This window comes from Ursus arctos, unplaced genomic scaffold (assembly GCF_023065955.2).
Source record: "Ursus arctos isolate Adak ecotype North America unplaced genomic scaffold, UrsArc2.0 scaffold_20, whole genome shotgun sequence".
NCBI classification, from domain to species: Eukaryota; Metazoa; Chordata; class Mammalia; order Carnivora; family Ursidae; genus Ursus; species Ursus arctos.
In genome coordinates, this window is record NW_026622875.1 from 24155920 (window position 1) to 24183073 (window position 27154).

The window sequence follows — 27154 nt, forward strand, 5'->3', positions numbered from 1 at the left end:
TTTTAATTATTTAAAATATAAGTAAAGTACTGCAATTATCGTTTAGCTCCTTTTTAAAACATTTTAATATATAATTGACTAATAAGCTGTACATAAAGTATACAATTTGATAAGTTCTGATGCACACACATATATATACCCATGAAACCATCACCACAATCAAAATACTAAACATACCTCATCTCTCCAAAAGTTATCTCTTTGCCCTTGGTAATCCTACCCAGCCCCCTCCTATCCCCTAAGCAACAATTGATCTGCTCTAGGTCACTATAGACTTATTTGCATTTTATGAGATTTCATGTAAATAGAATCAAACAATTTATTTTAAAAAGTTTTTTCTTTTTTTGTCCTCTTTTACTCAGCATAATTATTTTGAGATTTTTGCATGTTGTTTCATTTATTAACAGTTCATTTCTTTTTATTGCTGTGTAGTATTCCGTTGTATGAATATACCACCGTTTGATTATCCATTCACTTATTGATGGAAATTTTAGGTATTTTGAGTTTTTTACTACTACAAATAAAACTGCTATAAACATCTTGTTCAGATCTTTGTATGGACGTATACCTGATATCCCGTGTCTTGAAAACTTTCATATATTTTGTCTGTTCTTTGTTTTGTTTCTGGTTTGTACAGGTGGAAGTAAATTTGGTATCTGTTACTCCATCCTGGTTAAAAGTGGAAGTTTAGAAGTATTAGGTCTGAAAATATATAGGGTTTCTTAGGTTGTCTTTTCATTATTTTTTCTAATTGATTGCGTCGTAGTCAGAGAACTTTTTTTTTTTGGTATTAAGTCTTTGGAATTTGTTGAAACTTTCTTTGTGATTTTCTATGTGGTGACATTTATACATATTCCACTTGTTGCTTTAAAAAAAGCTTCATCTCTATTTGATATATACTGCTATTAAATTGTTTAAATCTTCATTTCTATCAACTTTTTTGTCTTCTTGACTTGTTAGTTTATGGGAGATACTGAAATTTCTCTGGATTTGTCAAATTTGTTTTATGTATTTCAAGCCTATTTACATGTACTCATAAATTCATAGTTGATAATATTTTCTCAATAACTCTGTTGCTACTCATGCATTTCACCTTGAATGCTGGTTTGCCCTTTTAATAGTTGTTGGATATTTATTTTTCCTTTTTCATTTATTTACTACTCTTTTATTGTAAAATATAACACATGCTAAAAATGGTATAAACCATAAATGTCAAGTATAATGAATGATTATATGGTGAATACCCATGCAACAATAAAAAAATAGAACATCACCAGCACTCCAAAATACACCCCCCATGTCCCTTCTCCCAAGGGGTAACTATTAGCCTGACTTATGTTAGTCTCTTCCTTTTTTTTTTCTTTTTTATAAATAGCTTTGCCACTTTTATGTATGCCTAAACAGGTAAAACCTGTTTTTGAACTGTATAAAAATGGTGAATCATATTCTTTTTAATGTTTGTTCTTTGGTTCAATCGTATTTTTATACTATTGATCCATATTGTTGTCTGTTAGTCCAGGTTTTTGTTTTCATTGGTGTCTAGTATTCCTCTATGAATATTACACAGTCCGTTTGTTCTGGCAATTGATATTTGGGTTGTTTCTTGTTCTTGGCTATTGTGAACTGCTGCTATGTATATGCATCCTTGTATATACCTCCTTTTACACTTGTGTGCAAGTTTTCTAGAATCAATATCCAAGAAGTAAAATTGCTGGGCCCTAGGGGAAAACACTTACGTATACTGCTGCAGGGGCTGTGGACCATACCATTGGAGGTAATATCATTCCTATAGATAATGAGGTCAGTGGAGCCTTGGGAGTTGTACATTGTGGCAGTTTTGATAGGGAATGCTTACCTTCAACTTCAGAAGAAAATGCCAAACTATTTTCCAAAGTGATTGTACCAATTTATATTCCCACCATCAATGTATGAGAGTTCCCACTTTTCCACATCCTGACCAATTGTTGGTAAGTCAGATTTTTAATTTTTTGCCATTGTAGTGTATAGAGTTATTATTATGGTTGTAATGTTTATTTCTGTGATTATGAATGAAGTTAAGCATCTTTTCCTTTCTTGGCCATTTGTATTTCTTTTTTGAAGTGCTTAGATATGTCCTTTGTTCATTTTCATATTGATTTGTAAGAGTTATATATTTTGGAAATGAGCCATTTGACAGTTATATGTGTAGCAAATGTTTTTTGCAATTCTGTGTCCTCTTTCCATTTTCCTATACAGTCAACTGTTGAACAACGTGGGGGCTGGGGGTGCCACCCTGCCCCCCTGCAGTCAGAAATTTGTGTATAGCTTTTGATTCCTCAAAAATGTAACTACTAATAGCTTACTGTTGACCAGAAGGAAGCCTTACTGATCATGTAAGCAGTCAGTTAACATATATTTAGTATGTTGCGCATGTGTGTGTGTGTGTGTGTGTGTGTGTATAAATTTTTTAAGATTTTATTTATTTATTCGACAGAGATAGAGACAGCCAGCGAGAGAGGGAACACAAGCAGGGGGAGTGGGAGAGGAAGAAGCAGGCTCATAGTGAAGGAGCCTGATGTGGGACTCGATCCCATAACGCCGGGATCACGCCCTGAGCCGAAGGCAGACGCTTAACCGCTTTGCCACCCAGACACCCCTGTTGTATATATTCTATACTGTACTCTTACAAGAAAGTAAGCTAGAGGAAAAATGTTAAGAAAATCGTGAGGAAGAGAAAATACATTTATAGTACTGTACTGTATTTATGAAACAGTAATCCACATGTAAGTGGACCTATGCAATTCAAACCCATGTTGTTCAAGGGTCAACTGTAGTTTTTTTTTATGAACCGAAGAACCCAATTTTAGTATAGAGATGTATGGTCTTTACCTTTATAGTTTAGTGTTCGCTCTCTGTGTCTTATGAAATCTTTCCCTAGTCGCAGTAGTAAAGTTATTCTCCTGTGTTATCTTATAGCTGTATAGTTTTGCCTGATCACATTGAGTCTAATCACCTGGAGTTGTTTTTGTTTTGTGTTTTTGTTTTTTAATAATAATTTTTTATTACATTAGTCACCATACAGTATGTTTTGTTTTGTTTTTAATGGAACTATAGTTGGCATACAGTGTTATATTGGTTTCAGGTGTACAACATAGAGATACAACAACTCTATACATTATAATATGCTCACCACAAATGTAGCTGTCCTCTGTCACTGTACAGTGTTATAACAATACATTAATTATATTTTCCATGCTTTTATCCCTGTGACATATACAGAAGCCTGTACCTCCTACTCCCCTTCACCATTTTGCCCATCCCCCCCCCACCTTTGCACTCTGGCAACTACCTGCTCTCTATTTAATGGATCTTTTTCTGCTTTTTTTTTGTCTGTTCCTTTATTTTGTTTTTTAGATTTCACATATAGGTGAAATCATATGGTCTTCCTCTGCCTAAATTGTTTCACTTAGCATAATACTCTTTAGGTCCATCCATGTTGTCTCAAATGGCACAATCTTATCCATTTTTATGGCTGAGTGATATTACATTGTGTATATATACCATATATTCTTTACTCATTTATCAATGGACACTTGGGTTGCTTTTTTTAAAATTTTGCTTTTAATGATTTTAAATAATGCTGCAGTAAACATAGGGTACATACGTCTTTTCAAATTAGTCTTTCATTTTCTTTGGGTAAATAGTAGTGGATTTACTGGATTATATGGTATTTCTACTTTTAATTTTTTGAGGAACCTCAGTGGCTGTACCAACTTACATTCCCATCAGCAGTGGACAAAGGTTCCCTTTTGTCCACATCCTTGCCAAGCTTGTTACTTCTTTTCTTTTTCATACTAGCTGTTTGACAGGTAAAGGTAATATGTCCTTATGGTTTTGATTTGCACTTACCTGATGATTAATGACATTGAACTTTTTTTTTTTTTAAGTTATCTCTGCCCAACATGAGGCTCCAACTCATGACCCTGAGATCAAGAGTCACATGCTTTACTGAGCCATCCAGTTGCCCCTGATGTTGAGCAGCTTTTCATGTGTCTGTCAGCCCTCTGCCTGTCTTCTTCAGAAAAATGTCTATTCAGGTCCTCCGCCCAGTTTTAAATTGGAGTGTTTTTTGTTTGGTGTTAAGTTGTATAGGTTCTTTATGTATTTTGGACATGAACTCCTTTCCAGATATATCATTTGCAAATATGTTCTCCCATTCAGTAAGTTGCTTTTTTGCTTTGTCCATGGTTTCCTTTGCTGTGCAAAAGCTTTTAATTTTTTATTTTCATTTTTATTAAAATATTTACTTTTTTGAGAGAGAGAGTGCGAGCTTGCACTAGCAGGGGGAGGAGAAGAGGCAGAGAGAGAATCTCACGCAGACTCCATGCTGAGTGTAGAGCCCAACACAGGGCTAAATCTCATGACCCTGAAATCATGACCTGAGTTGAAATTAAGAGTCAGACGAAAAGCTTTATATTTTGATGCACTCCCAGTAGTTTAATTGTTTTTGTTTCCGGTGCCTGAGGAGACATGTCCAGGATAATGTTGCTAAGTCCAATAGCAAAAAGATTACTGCCTATATTTTCTTGCAGGACTTTTATGGTTTCAGGTCTCACATTTAGGTCTTCAGTCCATTTTGAGTTTATTTTTGTGTATGGTGTAAGAAAGTGGTCGTTTCATTCTTTTGCCTGTAGCTGTCCAGTTTTCCCAGCATCATTTGACATTCTAGGCTTTAGTAGTTGGTTTATTGTGATTGTAAATATATTTAGAGGTCTTTTGACCATCTTCTTTTGTTTTTTCCTAATTATCATTTTTTTCTGTGCTTTTTTTTTCCTTTATTTTTTGGGGGGTTGATTTTTCTCTATGACTTTTTCTTCTCCACTGTTGATTTAGAAGTTTTATAGTTCAGCTCTATTGATTTTTCTATTGTTACTCTATTTTATTGAGTATCTTAAAATTTTAAATATATACTTAGGGCCCAATCGGCAGACAAATCACGTTGCATAGGTAGCTAACAGGAAAATTTAAAACAAGAATAGCTAACTAGTAAAAGATAGTTAACTACCATAAAAGGGGATAAAAGAGGACTCTAAAAGGTACAGAACAGAAACTGCAGAAAGCAGATACTACCCTCAGGGCTACCCTCAGGGATAAAGGAGAGTGAAGAAAGAAATTGTGAAATTTGGAAGACTGCCTTCCAACTAGGCTGAGATTGAAAACTTTGAGGAGAGGTTTGGCGGCCATAGGAAGAAGCCTATTTGTGGCAAAAAACAAATGAAACAAAACAAAACAATCCAACTTGCTGGCTCTTGCTGAACCATGAAGGCCACGGTTATTGTGGCAGAGCCCAAGAACGTGAGCCAAGGGTAAACTGTGAGGGGTGCCTCAGTGACAGAGAACAGCCTTCACACAACCACCAGCTAGCTGCTATGGAAAACAGTAGAAACAGTAGAAATAAACAGTGCATCACTAGAAAAAAGAAAAGAAAAGCCCCTTTTTCTTGCTCCTCCACCTTGCAGTGTCTCTCCAATGCCCTCTATTAGGAAAGCCTAACATCAAGCCCCCTAGCAAGGAGACAAGTCTGGTGTCCCCCTGAATCACCAAAGTGCTGCAAAGATGGGTTAATTTGGAGCTGAGAGGTGATAAGCTAGTAACCCAAATTTATATTTTTAAAATACAAAACTATCTTTAATTTCCTAAATAAGATTACGACCTGAACACTAACCTTCCACTGAACCAGCCCTCTTGTCCCTTTTTAAAATGTTAATACCAGCATTTTAGTGCCACTGTGTTTTTGAACCCAGTTTTTACAAAAATTTTTGGTTGCTTGCCTGTTTATATTTTGTAAGCAGTCAAGACTTAGGTTAACATTTTGTGGATTTCTTTGCTCCCCATTGCTTCCCATGTGCCACTTCTGAATATTACACTTTCTTTCTTGCTGAAATACATCTCAAGGCCATTTTTCAGATTGATGTTATCATGTATTTCATATTTTTAAAATTCCAAATTTATAATTTTGCCCATGAACTTCTTTTAGTGGGGCTTAACTGCTGCAGTGGTCCCACATGGGCGTGGCAATCCTAACAGCCAGTTTTGTGGTTGCCTATGTCAGGGCTTCACGTGATTCTAGGTTCTAAACCAATTTTCACATTAGTTTCAAGGTTTGGGGTTTCTATACCAAGTCAATTGTGTGTAATCTCAGACCCTGAGTTCCTGTAAGACAGATTAGTTGACTGCTTCCACCCAGCCATTCATTGTCCTCATTGGCAGCCAAGGTGTTTTCTGATACAAAACTTTTCAGGTTTCTTGTCCCTAACATAAGCCTTGCCTTCTGTCTAGAGTATGCTAAAATTCTGGTTCCTGTCAACACTTAAACTCCCCTTCAACTGCTTTAAATTTCCTCTTCGGACCATCACCAGGAAATTTACCTTATTTCTTAATCAGCCATGTTTAAAATAAATGCCGTTCATGGTTTAAGTAGGTTTTCTCTGTATTTGGAAGGATAGGTTTTCACTTGTTGGCCATCTTAAACAGAAGTTGTTCTAGGGTTGCTAATACTCAGGATGTGATACATGATGCATTCCCTTAACCGTCTCTGATGCTTTGCCATTTTCAAGGCACATGTATTTAGAGAACATTCCAATGCCATTGTGAAGTGGACAGGCATTAGTTCCCTGATTTTGTTATGAGAATTTGGTACTCAAAATAGAAATCTTAGCAGAAACAAATTTTATTACACATCTACCATGTACTTAGCATAGTCTTGGATGATGGGGGTTGAAAATCAACTACAGTAACTTAGTTCAGCTGGATGGACAGTAAACAGAAACATAAATTTCAAACACAATATGAGTAGCTGCTTAGTGTGTGACCTTCATAGATCTCTAATAAGCCCTTTTAAAAATTAAATGTTACAAGGCAGGGAATTATTAAAATTAAAAATACACAGTATTGACAGTAAATGCTGTAGGAGTTGGGGGGAGAGACCATTTCAGTGTGGACTGGTGTAATAGAAGAGGTGGGTTTGAGACAAGGCTTTTGAAAGAGGATAGGGTTTGAGTAGACAGGATATGATATAGAGACTATTCTGGAATAGAGCATCTGCACATAAAGTAGCAAAACACTGGGGACTATATTGTTAGGTCTACAGGACAAATTAAGGAGTGGGTTTTATTCTTGTAGAAAACAGGAAATCATAGATAATTTTTAAGTGAGAGTAACACAACAAACTTTAAGATGTTACCCTTTAGAAAAGAGGCAGTGAAGGCAGTGGGGGGAGGGGAACAGGAAACTGATGGCAGGGACTGTTGCCTGAGTGAAGAGAAAAGGATGTGAACTCAACAGTAGCTCTAGAATAACATCAGGATAAGAATATTTGGTGTTATGAAGTTTGAAATGCAAAATAGGTACTTGTTTGTGCAATTTACACATTTTGCTTTTAAATGTTATTTAGGTGAACAAGCCATATCTTAGAAAAGTGGAATAGAATTGCCAAACCATCTGAGAGAGACAGAAGCTCCTTTTTCCTCTGGCACTAAAAATCTGGAGCAGTCTCTAGTGCTCCGCTGTGGGAGTGGAGATGTAGACCTGGGCCTGGGGTTTGGTTTGCTTTTTCCTATGGAAATGATGCTACATGCTGGAGTTTGGGGCCAGGCCATCCCACATTGGAGTATTTAGGTATATCATTATAACATTGTTGCCATCAGAAAGGTGCATTTTTAGTTCTACACTAGATACAGGAACAAATTTCCAGGCAGCGAAGTACCAGAGGTGGCAGAAGTAGCAGAAGGGCTTACGTGGTGGTGGCTTTTGGCACTTTTGGTGTGTATCACTTTCTATTTCCATAAAAGAAGCCTTGGTCAGTCACTTCCCAGGAATACTGGTAGCTGCTCCAGGAACAGACCTCCTTTACTCCTTATGTCTGAGACAGGACACTTTTGACATATACATTTGGGCAAATTCCAAGTTATATGGTATGTAATTACGTACAAAAAAAAATCGTCACTGAGGTTCTGATAATTTATTAGGTATGAATACCCCATTTCTTTCTGGATTTGAACAATTAAATCCAACCGAGAGAGCAGTACTTGCTTTTATATACGTTTACCTCTTCCTAATATTATCCAGTCATGTACTTAAATTTCACACAAAAATGTATGTATATATTTTCAAATGGCTGTTCTGATTTAAATTACAGAATATACATATGTACACATTTTAATACAAGGTGGTAAGGGTGCTCATCAGCTTCTGGGCTGTCCATCTGGAGTCAGCTCATACCTGTAAGACAGTTGGGTTTGGACTTGTGTTAGTATCCAGAGTGTATTGTGGTGGCAGCATCAGGACAAGCAGCCTCGTCTAGCCAGCCTAAGCCCCTGTGGGACTGGGAGAACCCATCTCTCTGTAAGTCAACCAGCCAGGATTAAGGCTAGAGCTTATAGAGGTCTGCTGGGTAATTAAGAACCGCAGGCAGAAAAGCCTTAAGTATAGATGATAATGTGTCTCCTTCCTTGATAAGCAAAGAAGCTGACATGTACTGAAAAAGGAAGAATTTTGGAGAAAGGTTATGTGCAGCTGTCGAGACAATGTCTTGAGTACTAAATCAGTGTGATAAAATTAAAGGGCTCACTTACCATCGTGAGAAGCCCTTAATCAGATCCTCTTTTGATAAGTCAATCAGTACCTAAACAAACACAAATAATCAGTTTCCTTCCAAAAACTGCATTAAATGGAAACGTATTGGGACAAATGGAATTGATCATAAAAGGGGCCTCCTTGGGTTTCAGTTTTGAGCAGGAGCTCTTTTTCTTTTAGCTCTCAACATGGAACCTCTCCAGAAGGGCAATATAGACACTGACCTCAGTGAACTGCTCTTTGGAGTTACAACTCAGAATTTATAAATGTTACTGAGAGAACAACTCGCCTTTACTCATGAACTGATTTGTAATTTTAAGCTGGACACAATAGTTGACTCAACTGTAAAAATGAGGATAATTTCACCTACATCATAGAAGCAGGATCTTAAAAAGATGATTATAAGAAGGTGTTTATTAAAATACAACTGCAGAGTATTGTACAAATATCATTCTTCTTGTCTGTGGCATCTTCCTGAAGATTATATTTTCTCTATTTCTACTTTAAGTAAAATCCCATCTCCACAAAAATCTTGATATGAGACCCAAGCTTCACACAGTGCTGTATTTATCAAAACAATACTTAATAGATGTCCAAATACTTGTGCAGTGATGAGTTTGGATAGATTCTCCAGTTTGTTAAAATAGTATTTATTATATTAATTTACACATCTATTTTACTTTCAACAATATTAAAACACACACACCCAAAAACCTCCCAGTGAGGCTCTAACCTCCTTGAAGCCAGTTCTGGTAACAGCCAGATGATCCCATCAGAATTTCTGCAAGGTGTTCCACCAATGAGCTCCAGAGTGCCGGGGGAACAGAGTACCAAGAGTCCCGCTTGTACTTACTTTTCCCAGCTCCTTCCTTCTGTGTGAGCCAAGCGGCCTACTGTTTTTCACGGCGACATCTAGCGACCTCTTCTTTACTTCTTCCATGGGAACAAAAAATTCAAATCTTTAAGATGCAAAAAGTCAGAAAGTGAGATTTACTTTTTTTTTAGACTTATATATTTTAATCATTCTTACTGAAAATCTGAAGTGTTTGATCCATTTTCCTACTTTTAAAACAGAAGCTATAGACTATTCAGGGGACCATCTAGAACAGTGTTGGCTCGTAGCAGATATTTAGTGCATCATTATTACAGGTAATCACTATCGTATGCTAATCACAAGCCCTGAAAGTATCAAGAGGCTGTTTGCCTCTGTGAAGTGCTTTGGACTACTGTGCTTTGGGGTTTCTTACTTTCTCTGAGCCTACCCTGGTTGCCTCTCTTTCAGCTGCCCCTTCTCATTCTCAACAGTGCTTGCGCATAGGACCACCTCAACCCCCTACCTCCATTGTTTTTTCTGACCAACTAAGGACTAGGATGCTGAATAGTCAGGTGTATTGGAGTTTCTTAGAAAATAGTGGCCCTTCCCTCTTCTGCCTGTGGAGTAAGGCAGAGGAATCTTAGTGTACAGGCTTTGTCATGTACTCACAAGAGGCAACTGGAATGCTTCTGGGTATTTTTTTGATTTTTGTTTTTGAGGTAAGGGAACACTAATTTCAGGTGTTTAACAATGATCTGATATTTGTATATATTGCAAAATGATCACAAGTCAACAGCCATTACTATAGTTATAATTTTTTTTCTTGTGACGAGAACAAGGTCCACTCCTAGCTACTTTCAAATATGTAATATAGTATATTATTAAATAGAGTCACCATGCTGTATATTATATCCCCATTACTTCATTTTATAAATGGAAATTTGTTCCATTTGATCCCCTTTCCCTATCTCCACCCCCCAAGCACACGCCAACCACCGATCTTTATATCCACGAGCTTGGCATCTTTTGTTTTTTTTGCTGTCTTTTATGGTTTTTTTTTTTCTTTTAGATTTCTACATATAAGTGAGATCATACAGTAAATCTTTTTCTGACTTATTTCACTTAACATAATACCCTAAAGGTCCATCCATGTTTTTGCAAATGGCAAGATTTATTTTTTATGGCCAAATAATATTCCATTATGTATATGCCACATTTTCTTTACCCATTCATCCATCAGTGGACATTTAGGTAGCTTCCATGTCTTGGCTATTGTAAATAATGTCGCAGTGAGCATGGGAGTATGTGTATGTTTTTGAATTAGTGTTTTCATTTTCTTTGGATAAATATCCAGAAGTGGAATTGCTGGTGGTTCTATTTTTAATTTTTTTATGAAACTCTATACTGTTTTCCATAGTGCCTGCACCGATTTACATTCCCACCAACAATGTACAAGGGTTCCCTTTCTCCACATCTTTTTTTTTTTTTTTAAGATTTTATTTATTTGACAGAGACACAGCAAGAGAGGGAACACAAGCAGAAGGAGAGGGAGAAGCAGTCTTCCTGCTGAGCAGGGAGCCCGACGTGGGGCTCGATCCCAGGACCCTGGGATCATGACCTGAGCCGAAGGTAGGCGCTTACGACTGAGCCACCCAGGCACCCCTCCTTTCTCCACATCTTTACCAACACTTGGTAATAGTCATTCTAACAGGTATGAGGTGATATCTCATTGTGGTTTTGATTTGCATTTCTCTGATGATTAGTGATATTGAGCACCTTTTCATGTGTCTGTTGGCCAGCTGTAGGTCTTCTTTGGAAAAAGGTTCAGGTTCTCTATCTTTAAATCAGACTATTTTTGGTTTTGAATTGTATAAGTTCTTTGGCTATTTTGAATATTAACCCCTTATCAGATAAATGGTTTGCAGATATTTTCTCCCATTCAGTAGGTTGCCTCTTCATTTTGTTGACAGTTTTCTTTGCTGTGCAGAAACTTTAGTTTGAGGTAGTTGCACTTATTTTGGCTTTTGTTGCCTTTGATTTTGGTGTCAAGTTCAAAAAATCCATGAAGTTCAATGTCAAGGAGCAATATTATTGCCTATATTTTCTTCTAGGAGTTTTATGGTTTCAGGTCTTGCATTCAAGTCTTTAATCCATATTGAGTTTATTTTTGTGTATGATGTAAGATTGTGGTCCAGTTTCATTAATTTAAACGTGGCTGTCCAGTTTTTCTAGCACCATTTATTGAAGAAACATTGTTTATCATATTAATTCATTATTGTCATAAATTAATTGACCATATATGTGTGGGTTTACTTCTAAGCTATTTTGTTCCATTGATCTTTGTGTCTGTTTTTATGCCAAAACCATATTGCTTTGATTACTATAGCTTTTTAACAGAGTTTGATATCAAGTAGTGTAATGTCTCCAGCTTTGTTCTCAAGATTGCTTTGGGTTTTTTTGTTGTTCCATACAAATTTTAGGATTTGTTCTATTTCTGTGAAAAATGCCATTGGAATTTTCAAAGAGATTGCGTTTAATCTGTAGATTGCTTTGGGTAGTATGGACATTTTTAACAACATTAAATCTTCCATTCTATGAGCAGTAACTATCTTTCCATTTATTTGTGTTGTCTTCAGTTTTCTTCATTAATGTCTTGTAGCTTTCAATGTACACATCTTTCATCTCCTTGGTTAAATTTATTCCTAGGTATTTTATTCTTTTTGATGCAATGGTAAATGGGATTGTTTTCTAATTTCTCTGATAATTGTTAATGTATGGAAATGCAACAGATTTTTGTATATTGATTTTTGTATTTACACTTTACTGAATTTGTTGATTAGTTCTAATGGTTTTTTGGTGGTATCTTTAGGGTTTTCTATAATGTCGTGTCATCTGTGAACAATGACACTTTTACTTCTTCCTTTTCAATCTGGATGCCTTTTCTTTTTCTTAATTGCTCTAGGACTTCCAAAACTAAAAAAGTGGCAAGAGTGGGCATCCTTGTCTTGTTTCTGATCTGAAAATCTTTCAGGTTTTCACCCTAGTATGATGTTAGTTGTGGGCTTGTCTCCTATGGCCCTTATTACGTTGACGTATGTTCCCTCTATACCCACTTTGTTGACATTTTTATCATAAATGGATGTTGAATTTTGTCAAATGTTTTATCTGCATCCGTTGAGATGAACATAGGATTTTTGTTAATTTGGCGTTTCACATTGATTTGCAGATGGATATTGAATCATCCTTGCATCCTGGGATCCCCACTTGATCATGATGTATGATCCTTTTAATATATTATTGAAGTCAGCTTTCTAATATTTTGTTGGGGATTTTTGCATCTATGTTCATAGATGATCTGTAATTTTTTCTTGTGTCCTTGTTTGGTTTCGGTATCAGGGTAATGCTGGCCTTGTAAAATGAGTTTGAAAGTGTTCCCTCTATTTCTCTTTTTTTTGAAGAGTTTGAAAAGGATTGGTATTCTTTGAGTGGTTGGTAGAATTCACCAGTGAAGCCATCTGGTCTTGGACTTTTGTTTGTTGGGGGATTGTTGATTACTGATTCAGTCTCCTTATTAGTAATTAGTCTGTTCAGATTTTCTATTCATTATTCAGTCTTGATTGTATGTTTCTAGAAGTTTACCCAGCTTGTCAAATTTGTTAGCATTTAATTGTTCATAGTGGTCTCATGATCCTTTGTACTTTTGTGCTATTAGTTATAATGTCTCCTCTTTCCTTTCTGATTTTGTGTTTTTTCTTGATGAGTCTAGCCTAAGGCTTGTCAATTTTCTCTTTTCAAAGAACCAACTTTTAGTCTCTATTTCTATAATTTATTTCTGCTCTGATCTTTATTTCCTTTCTTCTGCTAACTTTGGGCTTTCTTCATTTTTTTTTTTTTTATAGTTCCTTAAGGTATAAACCGAGGTTGTTTGAGATTTTCATTTTTTACTGATGTAGGCATTTATTACTGTGAACTTTCTTCTTAGAACTGCTTTTGCTGCATTCCACGAATTTGGCAAGCTGTATTTTCCATTTGTCTGAAGATATTTTTGATTTCTTCTTTGGCCTGTTGTTCTGTAGCATAGTGTTTAATCTTCACATACTTGTGAATTTTCTGGTTTATTTCTTATACTTGATTTCTAGTTTCATACCATTGTGGTCAGAGAAGATGCTTGATAGAATCTCAGTGTTCTTAAATTTATTAAGACCTGTTTTGTGACCTACATATGATCTATCTTGGAGACCGTCCCATGTGCACTTGAACATATATTCTGCTTTTGGATGAAATATTCTGTGTCTATCTGTTAAATCCCAGGGGTCTAACGTGTCATTTAAGGCCGATATTTCCCTGTTGACTGTCTGGATGATCCACCATTGATGCAAGTGGGGTTTTAAAGTCCCCTACTAGTATTGTGTTGTTGTTTCTTCCTTTGGGTCTGTTAATATTTGATTTATATATTTAGTTGTTCCTGTGTTGGGTGCATAAATATTCGTAAATGTTATATCATCTTATTGGATTGACCTACTGTTATGTAATGTCCATCTTTGTCTCGTATTACACTCTTTGTTTCCAAGTCTATTTTGTCTGATAGAAGTATAGCTACCCTAGTGTTTAGTTTCCATTTGCTTGGAATATCTTTTTCCATCCCTTTACTAACAGTTTGTGTATGAAATGAGTCTACATCTGAAGTGAGTCTCTTACAGACTGCACAGAGATGGGTCTTTTTTATCCTTTCAGCCACTCTGTCTTTGGAGAGTTTAATTTAACTATTGATTATATTAATAGTGTTCAATGCCATTCTGTTGTTTTCTGGCTGTTTTGTAGTCCCTCTCTATTCCTTTCCTCTTTTGCTCTCTTCCATTGTGGTTTTATGACTTTCTTTAGTGGTATGCTTAAGTTACTTTTTTTGTGTACTTACTATAGGTTATTGCTTTGTGGTTAGACTGAGACACAGAACAGTCTTCTTTAAGTTGATAAGTTTGAAAGCATTCTAAAGCTCTCACCCAGCCCCCCCCCCATATTTTATATCTTTTTATATCCCTGAACTAGTTACTGTGGTGATATTTTTAGTACTTTTGGTTTTTTAGCCTTCATATTGGCTTTATACATGATTAATCCACTACCTTTACTATATATTTACCTTTACCAGTGAGATTTATACCTTTATATGTGTTCCTATTACTAATTAGCACCCTTTCTTTTTAGCTTACAAAGTTCCTTTAACATTTCTTTTAAGACCAGTCCAGTGGTAATAACTTCTGTCTCTCCAATTCTTATTGACAACTTTGCCAGGTAGAGTATTCTTGGTTGGAAGTTTTTCTTTCAACACTTTGACTATATTGTGCCAATCCCTTCTGGCCTGCAGAGTTTCTGCTGAAAAATCTGATTGATCTTCTAAAGGAATTCCCTTATATGTAACAAGTTTTTCTCTTGCTGTTTTTAAGATTCTCCCCTTACCTTTAACTAACTTTTGACATTTTAATTATAATGTGCCTTAGTATGGGTCATGTACTCACAAGAGGTCTCTGGGCTCCTTACTTCTAGGTTTATTGTTAGGAGGGAGGTTGCCGGGTCTGCTCTCCAGATAACCTGGCCATATCTTACTGTTACAATTTTGAGAGAGAATTACTAACAGATCAGGTTTGTCACAAAAGCCAAATGTCAAACCTCTCCCACCAGTGTTCCCACATAGCAATTGTGAAATCCTTTTATAATTGTGTCAGAGCTCTCTTTGAGTGCCAAGTAAGTCTTTTACTTGTGTGGGTCTACAATGTAGAATGTTGCCTGGCATAAAGTGTTCAATAAATAATGAATAGATTCTCTCCCATACCCTTTCTTGATATCAGTGAACTCCAAATGAAGCTCTTGAAGGAAAGTATTAGTTCTTAGACAAGGCCCAAAGAGGATTCAATGTAACTTGAGTAATTATTAACCAAGATAAGAAGAAATCAAAATTATCAGGTATATTATCTTCCCAGGCTGGTTAGAAATGTTTTTTTTTGTTAGGATTCTGAAGCAGAAGGAAACAATAATAAGATTTTGACTTCTTGACTTCAGGTTGACCTCAAGGTACAGAATATTTCGCATAAGACTTGCCATATGAGAACCATAAAAAGCAAGAAATGTGATTAGAATCTATCAGTCTTGTACCCAAGGACATGGGTGGACAGGTCAGGGGGGACATCTGTTTCACTTGCCACCTATGCTTTGTTGCAGAACGGAAGACAGGCTACAGAGCTTGAAGCTTTAGAGGAAATTTGGGTTCAAGATTGTTTTAAAATAGCAGTTAAAAACAAACATTAGTCAAAGAAAACATATTTGACCATGTTAAATCCTTTTAAAGAGGCTTCACTTAAAAAAGTATGGAGCAGTTTATAATCAGGAACATTTTAGCCTCTATGAGCAAGAAAAGTTGGCAGCTGTTTTGCTAAACTGCCCTGGCAGTCCTTTTCTCCCACTAATGTAGAGAAATTTCATGAAGGCATAGATCATGTTATCCTGAGGCCCACAAACCTAGCCCTTCCCAGCACCTGGCAGGCTTGCCAGGCATACAACAGGCACTCAGCAAATACGTGAATGGATACGAAGACACTCTAGGCAGGGCAGTTTGTTTCACTTACGTCTCATCAAACAGGGGTTCCAGGGTCTTCCGTTTTACTGAGGTCTTCTTACGACTTGCCCACGTCCTTTCTGGTAGCAAGTAGACACGGACATAGGGATCAGCTCCACTGCTGGTACAGGGTGTCAGGTTTCTGATTTGGTTTCAACGATATTAAGAAAGTTTTGAAACACTTCAAGGACTCTTGGAGAAGGCTGTACTAGCCATTCAGCTTTAGATGGCTTTGAGGATAAAAATGCCCTATTGTCTAGATGACCAAAAAGCAAAAGTCTGCAGAATTTGGAGGATAAAACATGAGATGCAGGATTTTGAAAACGTGTTTTTTAAAGTCTGGAGCAGAGCAGGTACTTCCCCTCTAAAGGAAATTGGAGCTGCCCACTTGAGAAAAGGTACTGGCTCCAAGTCACCCCAGGCAGCTTTGGCAGTGTTGTATTTAAACAAAGCCCTTGGCTCTGGAGCCCGCCCATTGGCATCATTGGGGTCCTTGTCATTCATAGCATGCAGCCTTCACACCTCACTCCTTCCCAGCGTGTTACCTGTCTACCTCAGGGATGCCCACCCTACCATTACTTCAAGCACCTCCGCTCTTTTGTTCACCTGACGCTCCCAGAGGCCCTTTCCCTGGCCCCGGCACCCCGTTACCTGCAGCCGTTGATGAGCACACTGAGGCAGCGCCGCAGACACACATAACGCACCGTGAGCTGAATCTCACCCAGCCTCCACTGCCTGAGATTCCCGCCTCTGTAAAGAAATGGCTTGTCACTTCCCTTGCCAATATAGGTGTCAGCCTCTCCCCCAGCCCCTAAGACAGAAACATGTCCTGCTTTAGGAACCTAGAGCCGTGGGGTTAATAATTCTCAGTGAGGTTCCTTTCAGTCCGAAGTCAGTTCCATCCATTCACATGTATTGATCCTACGTCACAGTAGGAAGAACATGAACCCTGGAGTAGGATCTGCCTCTATACCATGATTTCCTGTGGGACCTTCGGTAAGTTATTTGACCTTTATGATATTTCATAATATATATCTTCTATCTCATAGGGTAATTGTGAAGAAGGACTTAAATAATATGCTAAGCTCATCGTTAACAATAAATGGCAGCCATTGATGATCTGTTTCCACATTCTAAGCTTTCCATATCATCCCAGTACACTTGAGAATTCAGGAAATGTTTCTGTGGTGAGGAACCTTGAGAACCGAAGCCTAGCACCTGTTTTACAGTGGGAATGCACTTGCTGTCTCTCCCCCGTGCCCTGTGTTTCTAGCATATACCCTGCTGCCTCTCATGAAGCCACTTTGTAAAAGACCAGAACGTGCAGAGAAAATTCGTATCTACTTTTCTATTCAGGAATGTATTTTTCACACAGGTCATTTTAGACAAGATTAAGCAGAGAGGTGCATACTCATTGTTGAGGCTGATATCTGTCAGGTCAAAGCAGGAGGAGGCCAGGGAGTTGAGCGAGGACATGCTGGGAGCCAGCCTCTTGGGTGGCCATGCGAGTGGGGAGGCAGGGCATTTCATTGGTCTGGGTGACTTGATGGGCCCTGGAGAGTGGGGGCCTGGGACAGTCAGGAAGATGGTGGCCGAACTCTTCTTCTTCCCCAAGGGCTCACAGAACCCTGTGGCACTGTTCTTGCCTTTAGGCTCTGGGCCTGTCTCATGGGGCATGGGCTCGGTGGCAACAATAGTGGCACTGGTGGTTGTCATGGTGCTCTTGGAGGTTGCTTTGGTATCAGAAGCAGGATCTGGGGGGGATGGCAGATTTGCAGGGCATTCTCCCTGGGACGGGACTTTGGGATCCTGGTTGGTGTCCACCTTCTTAATGAACAGAGGACCTTTCTTTAGGGCTTCAGGTCCTGTGTATGGGCTCCCCATCTCTCGTTCTTCCACACGCAGGAACTGCAAGCAGATGACAGGATTATGGGGTAGGCCCCCCACATCCACTCTCCTCAGGGAAATGGTTCCTTCCTGACTGCCCAGCCCAAGGGATATCTCCCCCCAGACCATATCTTCCTTAACCTTTCTGCCCCTGGGTCCCTATAACCACTCTTTCTTTTCCCCTTACTACTGCCTCAGTAGTGAGTCTTCATGAGGACTCCGTCCTGCTCCCACTCATACTGGCTGGTGGAGACCTGGCTTATTCTTAGAGCAGGTACTGTCCCTCGATGCAGAGGACTCCCAGAATCTACACATCCACCTTTATCTTCACTTATATCACACACGGCCTTCTGGAGAGGGCCCTTTCCGGCTGTCACCCTGTTCACACATGCCCCTGTGCTCCTGCAGCCAAAGTTTCAAACCTCAGCCATTGTGTTTCTCCTTCCCCCTCAATCATCAAGACCATTTCTAGGTTACCTGCATTTCTAGCACTATAGTGGTCAAAATATTCTGAAAAGCCTCATTAGGAATGATTAATAAAATGAAACAAAACATCCTTTTTAAATGCATAGCCAAATTTACAAGAAAGTAAGGAAAACCCCTAGGGTTACTGAAAAATAAAGGCTAAGCTTTCCTAGGGTCATTTATCAACATTGAAAAATCCAAGGAGTAAGGAGAAGAGGACTCAGGTCAATGTGAAGCTGGGAGTTGAAGTAGGAACCATGAAGGTGGGGTCTCTTTAGAGAAAAAAGTAGTCTAGGATAAACATTCCACCTTCCCCTCACCCCCCAGAAAAGACTGCTAAAAGAAATACGTCCATCTCTGCCTATACTCTGCTGGGGGAACTGAAGACTTTCCTGAGAATATGGCACCTTACAGGACTGTCTTATATGAATTTTGGTTCATATTTATATCTGTGGAATCTTGAAATCTAAAATTTAAAAATTAATGTAAGAATGGACCCTAGTTTGTAATGCCCCCAAGGTGCATGGTTATAGTAAAACAGAGCCTCCTTGGAAGCAAGCAACCTCAATCCAGGTCACAAAAGAACACTCGACGTATGTTTGCAACTCAAGTCACCAAACGTAGAAATGAGTCACCCTGAAAAAGCATCAACAGATACAACAAATAATCAAAATCTAACTCTCAAGATCTTCAGATACTAGAATTCACGGACACACAGTATAGCACAGGTATCTTCAGATGGTTAAAGGTGGGATAGAAACAATAAGATAAAATGAAAAAAGACACAGTGGCTTTGGGAAAGATAGAAATAAAAAAATAGCCTTCGAAATAAAAACCATGAATAGGTAAAGAATTAGTGGTCTACAAGACATATCTAAAGAAATCAGAATGTAGCACCAAGAGATAAAGAAATAGAAAATATGAAAGTGAGGTCAGGTGGAGACAGAGGAGATGGTGAGAAGGTCCAGTGTAGGAGTTCTAGACGGAAGGATTAACGGAATGGGAGAGGCAATATCTGAAGAGAGAATGGCTGATGATATCCAAAGTGGATGAAAAATAAGAGACGCTATTTACCCGAAGCACCAGCCTCATGGAGATGAGGCTGTCCAGGCCTGAGTGGTCCAGCTGGAAGCGCTGCTCCAGGGTGAGGTCTGCGTAGGGCAGAATCCGGCACAGCGGGAGCTCCAGCACTCCCAGAGCACACTCTTGGTCATCATCGAGCACCTGGGCAGTGCGCCAGTCACAAAACAGCCAGGCCCCACAGCCGCCACCACCTCTCTCTGGGCCCCATTCAAGTCCATGGTTACTTCAATAAGCATGTACTGTGCTTCTGTTGGCCTCTCGTCCTGTTCTGGAAACCTGGGACTAGGACCAGGCCTGGCCCCTGTTTGCAGTCGGGAGAGGCAGTTATGATCTATGTGAGGCAAGTGTCAAATGCCCAGGGCCACAGGGGCTTTAGGGACTGAGCGGCTAAGGGCCTTAAAAGATCTCAGTTCTGCCATTTGTTGTTTAAGATTTCATGACTAAGTCACTGTTTGAGCCTCTGTTTGCTCATGTGTAAAATAAAGAAGCTATCTCTTTTCCACAGATCTTCTGTGAAGACTAAATTATTTTTTGAAGAAGTACATCATCATTAAGGTCATGGGGAGATCCCAACACAGGCCACTGTGGGTAACAGCTGGAAAGCCTCAAGGGACTTGAGGGTTTGTCCTTCCACAGCCTCTTACCACTGCCTTTGGGCACCAGCCTCATGCAGATGTGGGGCCTCTGCATCCTCTCCCCCCTAAAGGGGCTGACTTGACTGCTGGGAGAACCTGCTCCAGGTATATTATCGAGCTCCCCACCCCTCCTGACTCAGACACTTCTTGGCTTTGTTCCAAGAGCCCAACTGCAGACAGACCTTCACATGCAGCTCCTCAGCTGCCACGCTGGACACAAAGAAGGAGAACACCTGGCTCCACACTGGGTCCTTGCAGTGGGGACAAGTCTGGGGACAGGAGAGAAAGATCATTGAAGGGTCAGGATGGGCAGAGCAAGGTATTGGCTTTCGGCTGGCCACCCACTGTCACCAGGAGCCCTCTCAGCCTCTGCCCAGGGATCAGACCCCACACACTACAGCTTAGGGGAGGCATTAGAGCAGGGCAGCTAGACTCAGCAAGGAGAGCTTTCCCAGGAAGTTTTGCAGGGGCTGAAAAGCATACCAGCAGCACTAGAGCTCACTTCCAGGGGAGGGGACCAACAGGATTTCTGCTGCTTTCTAGCAGGTGCCCTTGGGCAAGTCACTCCTCTCTGACCCTCAGATTCTTAAACCATAGAACTTTTTTGTGAGGTTGGTCTGAAGATAAAGTGCCTAGAACGTAACCTGGCACCTACTAAGCATTCAGTTTTCTAATTCCCTTCCCTTTTCTTCTCTCCTTGAAAAGGCATGGGGCCCCCATTTCCTTGTCCCATGGCTACATACTAAGCTGTCTTACCTTGCTCGTATGTGTCTTCTTGCCTACAGATAGCTTGACATAGGAAGAAGGGTCTCTGCTGACTTTATTCTGTGAGGCGCAAATCCACAACAATGAAAGTGGCACCATTGGCTTGAGACACCACCCCCACCCCATCCTGCCTCCCAACTCCCAGAGCATCAGTGGGACCTGGGGCCAGCCAACTTCTTCCCTTCGAGAGAAGGCTACCGTGGTGCTCCCAGGGCTCCTGGGCCGCCACAATTGTGCAAGCACCAGGATATGGCTAACCCCAGGAGAGGTTCCCCATTAATGACAGGCGGCCGGGAGCCGGGCCTGGTTCCACACAGGCTCTTGTTCCCTGGGGCTATGGAAATGGTCACATTCTGGCTTTTTAGCTTGTGACCCAGGTACTTAACCTTCTGGGTGCTACTTGTAAAATGGCAACAAAAACAGACACACTCATCCTGGGACTCAGGCACAATGAATGTGGGGATTGAGTTGTAAAGTCCAGTGCCTGGCACACAGCGGACTTAATGAATGGCACTGTTGTCATCAGTAGGCTATGGGTGCACAGATGATCACCCAGAAGACAGGGCTGTGGTTACTCATGGTTACTCTGGGGAAAAGGAGCCATGACTTGCTTTCCCGTACCTTAGTGAACCTGGAGAGTTTTTTGGCTCGATATTCACCATTCAGGTAGTCGAAAGGGTTTCTCTATAGCACACGGAGAATAGGATAAATGAATGACACATGGACATTTGCAAGTGACGGGCACAAGGCAGGGTGTGACACTGGTTATGTCACCACTCACCGGCAGGTTGCAGGCACTCTCCAAGAAGACCACGAGGATGGCAGTTGAAAGGCCACCTTGGTCCTACAAGCAGACACAGACCCTCACTAAGTGCTGCAGCATTGGGAGACACAGACTGGTTTTGAAGAAGTCTATTCATGGCAGAAGGAAGCCAGCCAGCCCTTGCACTCCAGACAAGCCCTAAGATCCCCCACAACCGAGCTTTTTGTTGAGACTGAGTCTACAGCTGCAGCAGGACAGATTCAAGTCAGACACAGGGGTGGACTTCCCCATGAACCGGGCTGACTGGCACTAAGAGCTTTGAAGGGTCCCATCTTCCCTGAGATGCTCAGAGACTGTCTGCTGAGAGATCAGGAGCTGCCCTGTGGAGATGAGGCTGAGGGACAAGTTCTGCAGGAGGTGGACCTGGCTGGGGGGTTCTGTGAGTGAGATCTGGGGGCTTCGTCTCGCCCACTTCCACACAGCTCACCCACGGACCAGCCCTGCCACGAGTCCCACCCCTGCCCCACCACACCCCCATACCCCCGCACCTTTCCTTTAGGGAGCACCGACACCCCACACTCACCTCAATCAGAGCTTCTGGGTTGGCCATCAGTGAAAGCCACTCCAGCCGCAGGTGCAGCCGCCCGCTGGTTGTGTCGTTCAGGACAAACCACTGCAGGAGGAGGGTGAGGAGGGAGAGGAGGGTGAGGAGGGAGAGGAAAGCTCGGGGAAGGAGGCAGTGAGGTGCTACTGACCCTCTTCAAGCAGTTCCGTCTGGGACCTGGTGGGGCCTTAATAAGGGCTTTAGGGAAAAGGTGACCCAGCCCAAATAGGGTGGGCTCTGGGCTTGAGGGACCAGGAGAGGTGGTCATACAAGTGCTTCTGTCCTTCTACGGACAGACGGAAACAAGGATATCCACAGGGAGGGGGTTACAGGCCCCAACGCTACCTCATCCACCACTCTGTTCGTCATGACATCCCCAAGGCAGATCTGCAGGCTGGAATACAGAGGGGGTCAGCTCAGCTCCAAGGAGGAAAGCAGCCGCGGATGTGAGTGCGGCCCTCGAGACAGGGGAGCTTATTCATCTCAAGGAACCGACGGTAGCGCACTTGCAGCTCAAACAGATGAAGGACTGTCTGGCCATCCCCGGAGGAGAAGGAGCAGACACTGGACACACTGGCTCTGGATTTCTCAATGATGGTGCTACTGGTGTCTTGAATGGCAGGATTCTTCATTGTGCAAAACTGCCCGTGCACTGCAGGAATTTAGCTTCCCTGTCCTGTGCCCTCTAAATGCCAGTGGCCCCCACAGTCATTGTAACAACCCCAGATGCTCCTCCAACGCTTCCCCAGATGGCCTCCCAGGGTAAGTATAGTTGGCATGTGTGTGCGAGGAGGCACCACCCACATTCTCAGCGTGCCGCCACCCACCCGACCCAAGCCCAAACGGAAGATCCCGATAGCCAGCGGGGAGATGGTCTCTGTAGCTGTTAGAAATGTGCTTGAGCTCAGAACACACTCGAAATCAGTTACAACATGAACTACAAGCCACACTTCCAATTTGCAACAATACAAAAACTGCAGCTTTTCCCATTAAGATGAAAAATAACATCTGGTGGTGAGCTGTCTCTTACGCGGTCAGATCATGCCCCTCCCACTTTGCTTTGTTTCAGCTTTTAAAATTACATGTTCATGGAAACAAGCTAAACAATACGGCAGTGTAAAATTTGGGTAAAACTGTCTTTTCTGCCTCCGAATCCCAACCCCCTGGGATGAGCCGTGTGAATAGCCTGCTGTGTGGCCTCCATGCCCTTCTCTGTGCTCACGCAAACGTGTTCTCGAGGGTCCTCCCTGGAGAAATGAACCAGACTGCACAGGCCACTGCCAACTGCTTTCTCCCCCCATACCGGCGTCTTCCAGGTCAATACACATAGATCCTACTACTCATCGTTTTTAAAAGCTGCAGAATATTCTGTAGTTCGGCAATGGCAAATTTATTCAAACGCTCAACCAATGTCCTCTGAGGCTGGACTATTCATGTTTCACCACCACAGTTCTGCTCACTGCAGAGCATTTCAGGTATGCTTTCACTTTACAGGAGATTCCTGGAAGTGGGGCTCATGGGCCAAGAGACATGTAAATTTGAAGTTTCTACAGCCAGCCCCAGCATAGCCATTTCAGTCCCCCCACAGCCCTGAGTTTGCATTCTGCCCCAGAGCAAGTGGCCAGGGCTCTTTGGAACAGGGGACCTGCCCATCTCTGCCAGCCTTGGCTCTACGACGGCTCCAAATGGGGACTCTGGGTACATCATCAGGAGTGCAGGAAGCAGAGCCCACGGTACACAAACCTTGGGCTCTTCCGTATCCCCAAGCCCTGAGCTGGGCACTCAGGAGACCTCTAGGAAGGAGGTTAGCGGCAGGAACACGGAACAACGAAGCCGGTTGCCTAACACAGTCACTGTGTCAGAGTAACCAAGCCAGGGTTGCAGGTCACTGAGTGGTGGAAGCAAGGGTGCTGTGTCCCAAGGCCCAGCCCAATGTCCCAGGCCCAGCTCAGCCCTCCTCCTCACCTGCCCAGGAAGTCGTCCCTGTCGGGATCCTCATCGTACAGGTCCACCTCCAGGTCCTGCCCAGGGACTTCATACACTATAAACTGGAAGGAAAGACAGGTGACTTGGTCTGCAGGCCACAACAGCTGATGAAGCAGACATCACATGACCCCAGGGGAGCTGGATTCCAGCTCTGCCACCTGCCAGTTCAGAGCCCTGGGCAGGTTCCTGCCTTCCAGTGCCTTCGGAGAACCCCACCTGTAAGAAGGGAGTGATGTCCTCTTGCAGGCTGGGGAGGCTTAGGGTGGGTGCTCAGGGGAAGGTGCTGCTGTGTGTTCTGCACGGGGCTCGCAGCTTCTGGAGCACTAAACAGGCTGTGGCTACTACCCTTCAAGTAGTCAATTTAAGGGAGAACTTTAAGCTCCCGGTGTCAGGCTCTGGCAGGGGAGGTTGGGAGGATTTGGGCAGAAGTGACTCTGAGGTTCTGTCTTTTACCCTGGTTTGAAAAATTCCAACTAAGCTGACTGGTGGGGAAGGGAGGTGGGGAATTCACTTACGAGCTGTCCCTCCAGCAGGATCCCAGCAGCCCTGGATGTGGGAAATAGGCCCACTTCTCTGCCCCAGTGTTGCCCCATGTGTAGGAGAGGCCCTCCCTTGTTTGGACCCAGCATGACCCAGCAGAGTCTGGAGGGCATCAAAAGTAGCCAGGAGACCCTCACCTCAAATACCTCATTCCAGGTGGGGTTCAGGTTCTTGTAGATGGTCCTACTCCGGAAATGCTGTAGGCCAATGCTCACCTTGGCGTAGGGGTCTGACTTGCCTCGGATCCCTAGGAAGCTGTCCTTCTGAGCCAGCTTCTCTGCCTCCAGCAAGTGGACTCTGATCACTCCCTGGAAAATGCCCCAGCCCAGGGCTCACAGCTGCTTCCTGGGCTGGACCAGCCCTCGAGGCCCCCAGCATCAGGGCCACACACCCCTCTCCTGAGCCCTGCTGCCAGTCCTGAAGGGCACCTTCTGTAGGAAGGCCAGGTGTCTGTCCCCAGAGGCCTCCCAAGTGGGGCCCAGGATAGAGGGGGCAGTGGGGCTGAGCACACAAGAAGGCCCCAAGTCCTGGGCTGACTGAATATTCCTCCCAATTTATCCCAGGGATTCTTTCCATCCCAAATGATGGCGTCATTGTCCTCCCTCATGTCCCTGAAGGGAGGATGGGAGTCTCCTGGAGTTTCATAGGGGCAGGGGTAACTACCCACAGTCCCCAACCCAAGCTGCAGAGGGGGACCAGGATCCAGGAAGGAATGCCACCTGCGCTCTGCCCCTCCCTAGATGGGTGGCTTTGGGCAAGCCAGTCAACCTTCCCAAGACTCAGTCTTCACCCAATAAAATGAGGATGCCATGTTCTCACTGGGCAGAGACAACAATCATCATCTGAGAATGCCGTCCTTCCACCAGCCTCGCTGTCCCGCAATCCTGAGCCCAGGGTCTGTGGCCCGAGCGGGTACTCACACAGGGCAGAGGAAAGAGCAGGTTGGTCACATCCAGCCCCTTCTTCACAGGCACAGTCACACGGTTGGGCAGCACCAGGTGGGCGGCAATGAGGTCCTCCAGCAGGCTGTCTGACACCTCACTGGGGACAGCGGGCACGGCCAGCTGTAGAGGGGTGGAACTGCCTTCCCCAGGTCACCTGCCCCTCCCGCATCCCCAGAACTGGAACCAGGACCAGAGTTTGGTGGGGTGGGCCCTGCCCAGGAGAGAACAGCTTGGGGGGATGTGGGGTATACATTTTGACAGCCCGTGACCACCCCCTTCCCAATCTTGCTTTGTTCTCTGAGGCATCGCAATGTGGTAGGTAAGAGCTATGGCCTGGGGCCTGTGTGTGAATCTTAGCTCCATCGCCCATGAGCTGTGTGACCTTGGGTAAGTTGCTAACTTCTCTGGACCTGTTTCCTCATCTCTAAACTGAGGATATTAATACTACCTCCTAGGGCTGTTAAAAGAAGTTAAAACTCGTAAAGTGCGGAGAACAGCGCCTGGTGCACAGTAAGTGCCAGCGATGTGTTTGCGCCCACAGTCCTACTCCCGGCCATCCCATCAAAATTTTGTTTACTCCTCACTCTGTCTCCCCAGTGGAGGAGCGGGGGTAGTGCCGAGAACAGGACTAGCACGCAGTAGGTACTCAGTAAACATCTGCTGAACAACGCACTGCACAACTGGATTCTCGGAATCCAGGGGGCCAAGGTCAGTGGGAACATCCCCAGGGAGGGAGCCGGTGGTCCTTCCTGCAGGCGGGGGGGGTGCCTGAGCCTGGTAAGCCCAGCGTGCCCTGGGCAGTCCAACTGTCCCTCCCTCGTGGGGACATGTGTCCACATGGGGTTGGAGCCCTCCTCTGCTACTCGGGGGGTGGGGGCTGGGTGTCAGTCCTGGTCAGTCCCAGGATTCTGGAATTTCCCAGACCGGCTTCTCTTCACTGGCTTCTGCTGTGACAGCGGCCCCCTGCGACCATGGTTGGGAGAGGCTTTGGGGGCTTCTCACCATACTCTTGGGTGGGGGAGGGGTGGAGTGCAGCTTCAAGGATGACACTGTGTGTGTCCATGCCCACGGTGCCACCGCACACACCTAAGTGTTCTCCCAGGACCACGACATAGAAGAACCAGGCTCCCCTTTCACGGAGGAGGAGCCCAGAAGGGTAAAGTGAATTGTCTGAAATCACGCCGTGCTGAGCGACAGAGCCGGGAGCCTGGTCTGGCCGGGTCTGTTCCAGAGCCCGTGCCCTCAGTGGCCCCACGGCCTCCCCTGGGACGGCCCATCTGGCCGGCGTGTGCCCCCGCGTTTGAGTGTGTGTGCGTGTTCTGGGTGCAGCGCCCGCCCACAGAGGCCAGGCGACACCGTGCACCTCCGCTCCCACTCCAAACCACCACCCCACCTCCCTCCGGAGCAGGGACAGCTTGGCGCAAGCCCCACTCCTCACGCAGAGAGCC

The 27154-nt window shown here is 43.0% G+C and overlaps 1 protein-coding gene across 5 annotated transcripts in view; it reads right to left on the reverse strand.

Moving 5' to 3' along the window:
• Window positions 1–7984: 7984 nt before the first annotated feature.
• The window catches only part of ESYT3 (extended synaptotagmin 3), a 44698-nt gene continuing 25528 nt past the window's right edge, over window positions 7985–27154 (reverse strand). Inside the window, exons 8-23 of one of the 5 annotated variants that reach the window (XM_026497113.4) lie at window positions 25683–25803; window positions 24900–25070; window positions 24202–24284; window positions 22582–22630; window positions 22216–22305; window positions 21651–21713; window positions 21491–21553; window positions 20861–20929; window positions 20287–20373; window positions 19461–19610; window positions 17446–17942; window positions 16686–16784; window positions 16045–16176; window positions 9467–9572; window positions 8613–8662; window positions 7985–8259 (exon numbers count right to left, since the gene is read on the reverse strand). In XM_026497113.4, coding sequence (XP_026352898.1) covers window positions 8223–8259; window positions 8613–8662; window positions 9467–9572; window positions 16045–16176; window positions 16686–16784; window positions 17446–17942; window positions 19461–19610; window positions 20287–20373; window positions 20861–20929; window positions 21491–21553; window positions 21651–21713; window positions 22216–22305; window positions 22582–22630; window positions 24202–24284; window positions 24900–25070; window positions 25683–25803 — 1867 coding nt within the window. In that variant the 3' untranslated portion in view covers window positions 7985–8222. Of the gene's footprint in view, window positions 8260–8612; window positions 8663–9420; window positions 9573–16044; window positions 16177–16685; window positions 16785–17445; window positions 17943–19460; window positions 19611–20286; window positions 20374–20860; window positions 20930–21490; window positions 21554–21650; window positions 21714–22215; window positions 22306–22581; window positions 22631–24201; window positions 24285–24899; window positions 25071–25682; window positions 25804–27154 lie in introns of those variants that run through there. The other 4 variants (XR_008960639.1, XM_057315977.1, XM_057315978.1 and 1 more) reach the window with 4 other exon arrangements.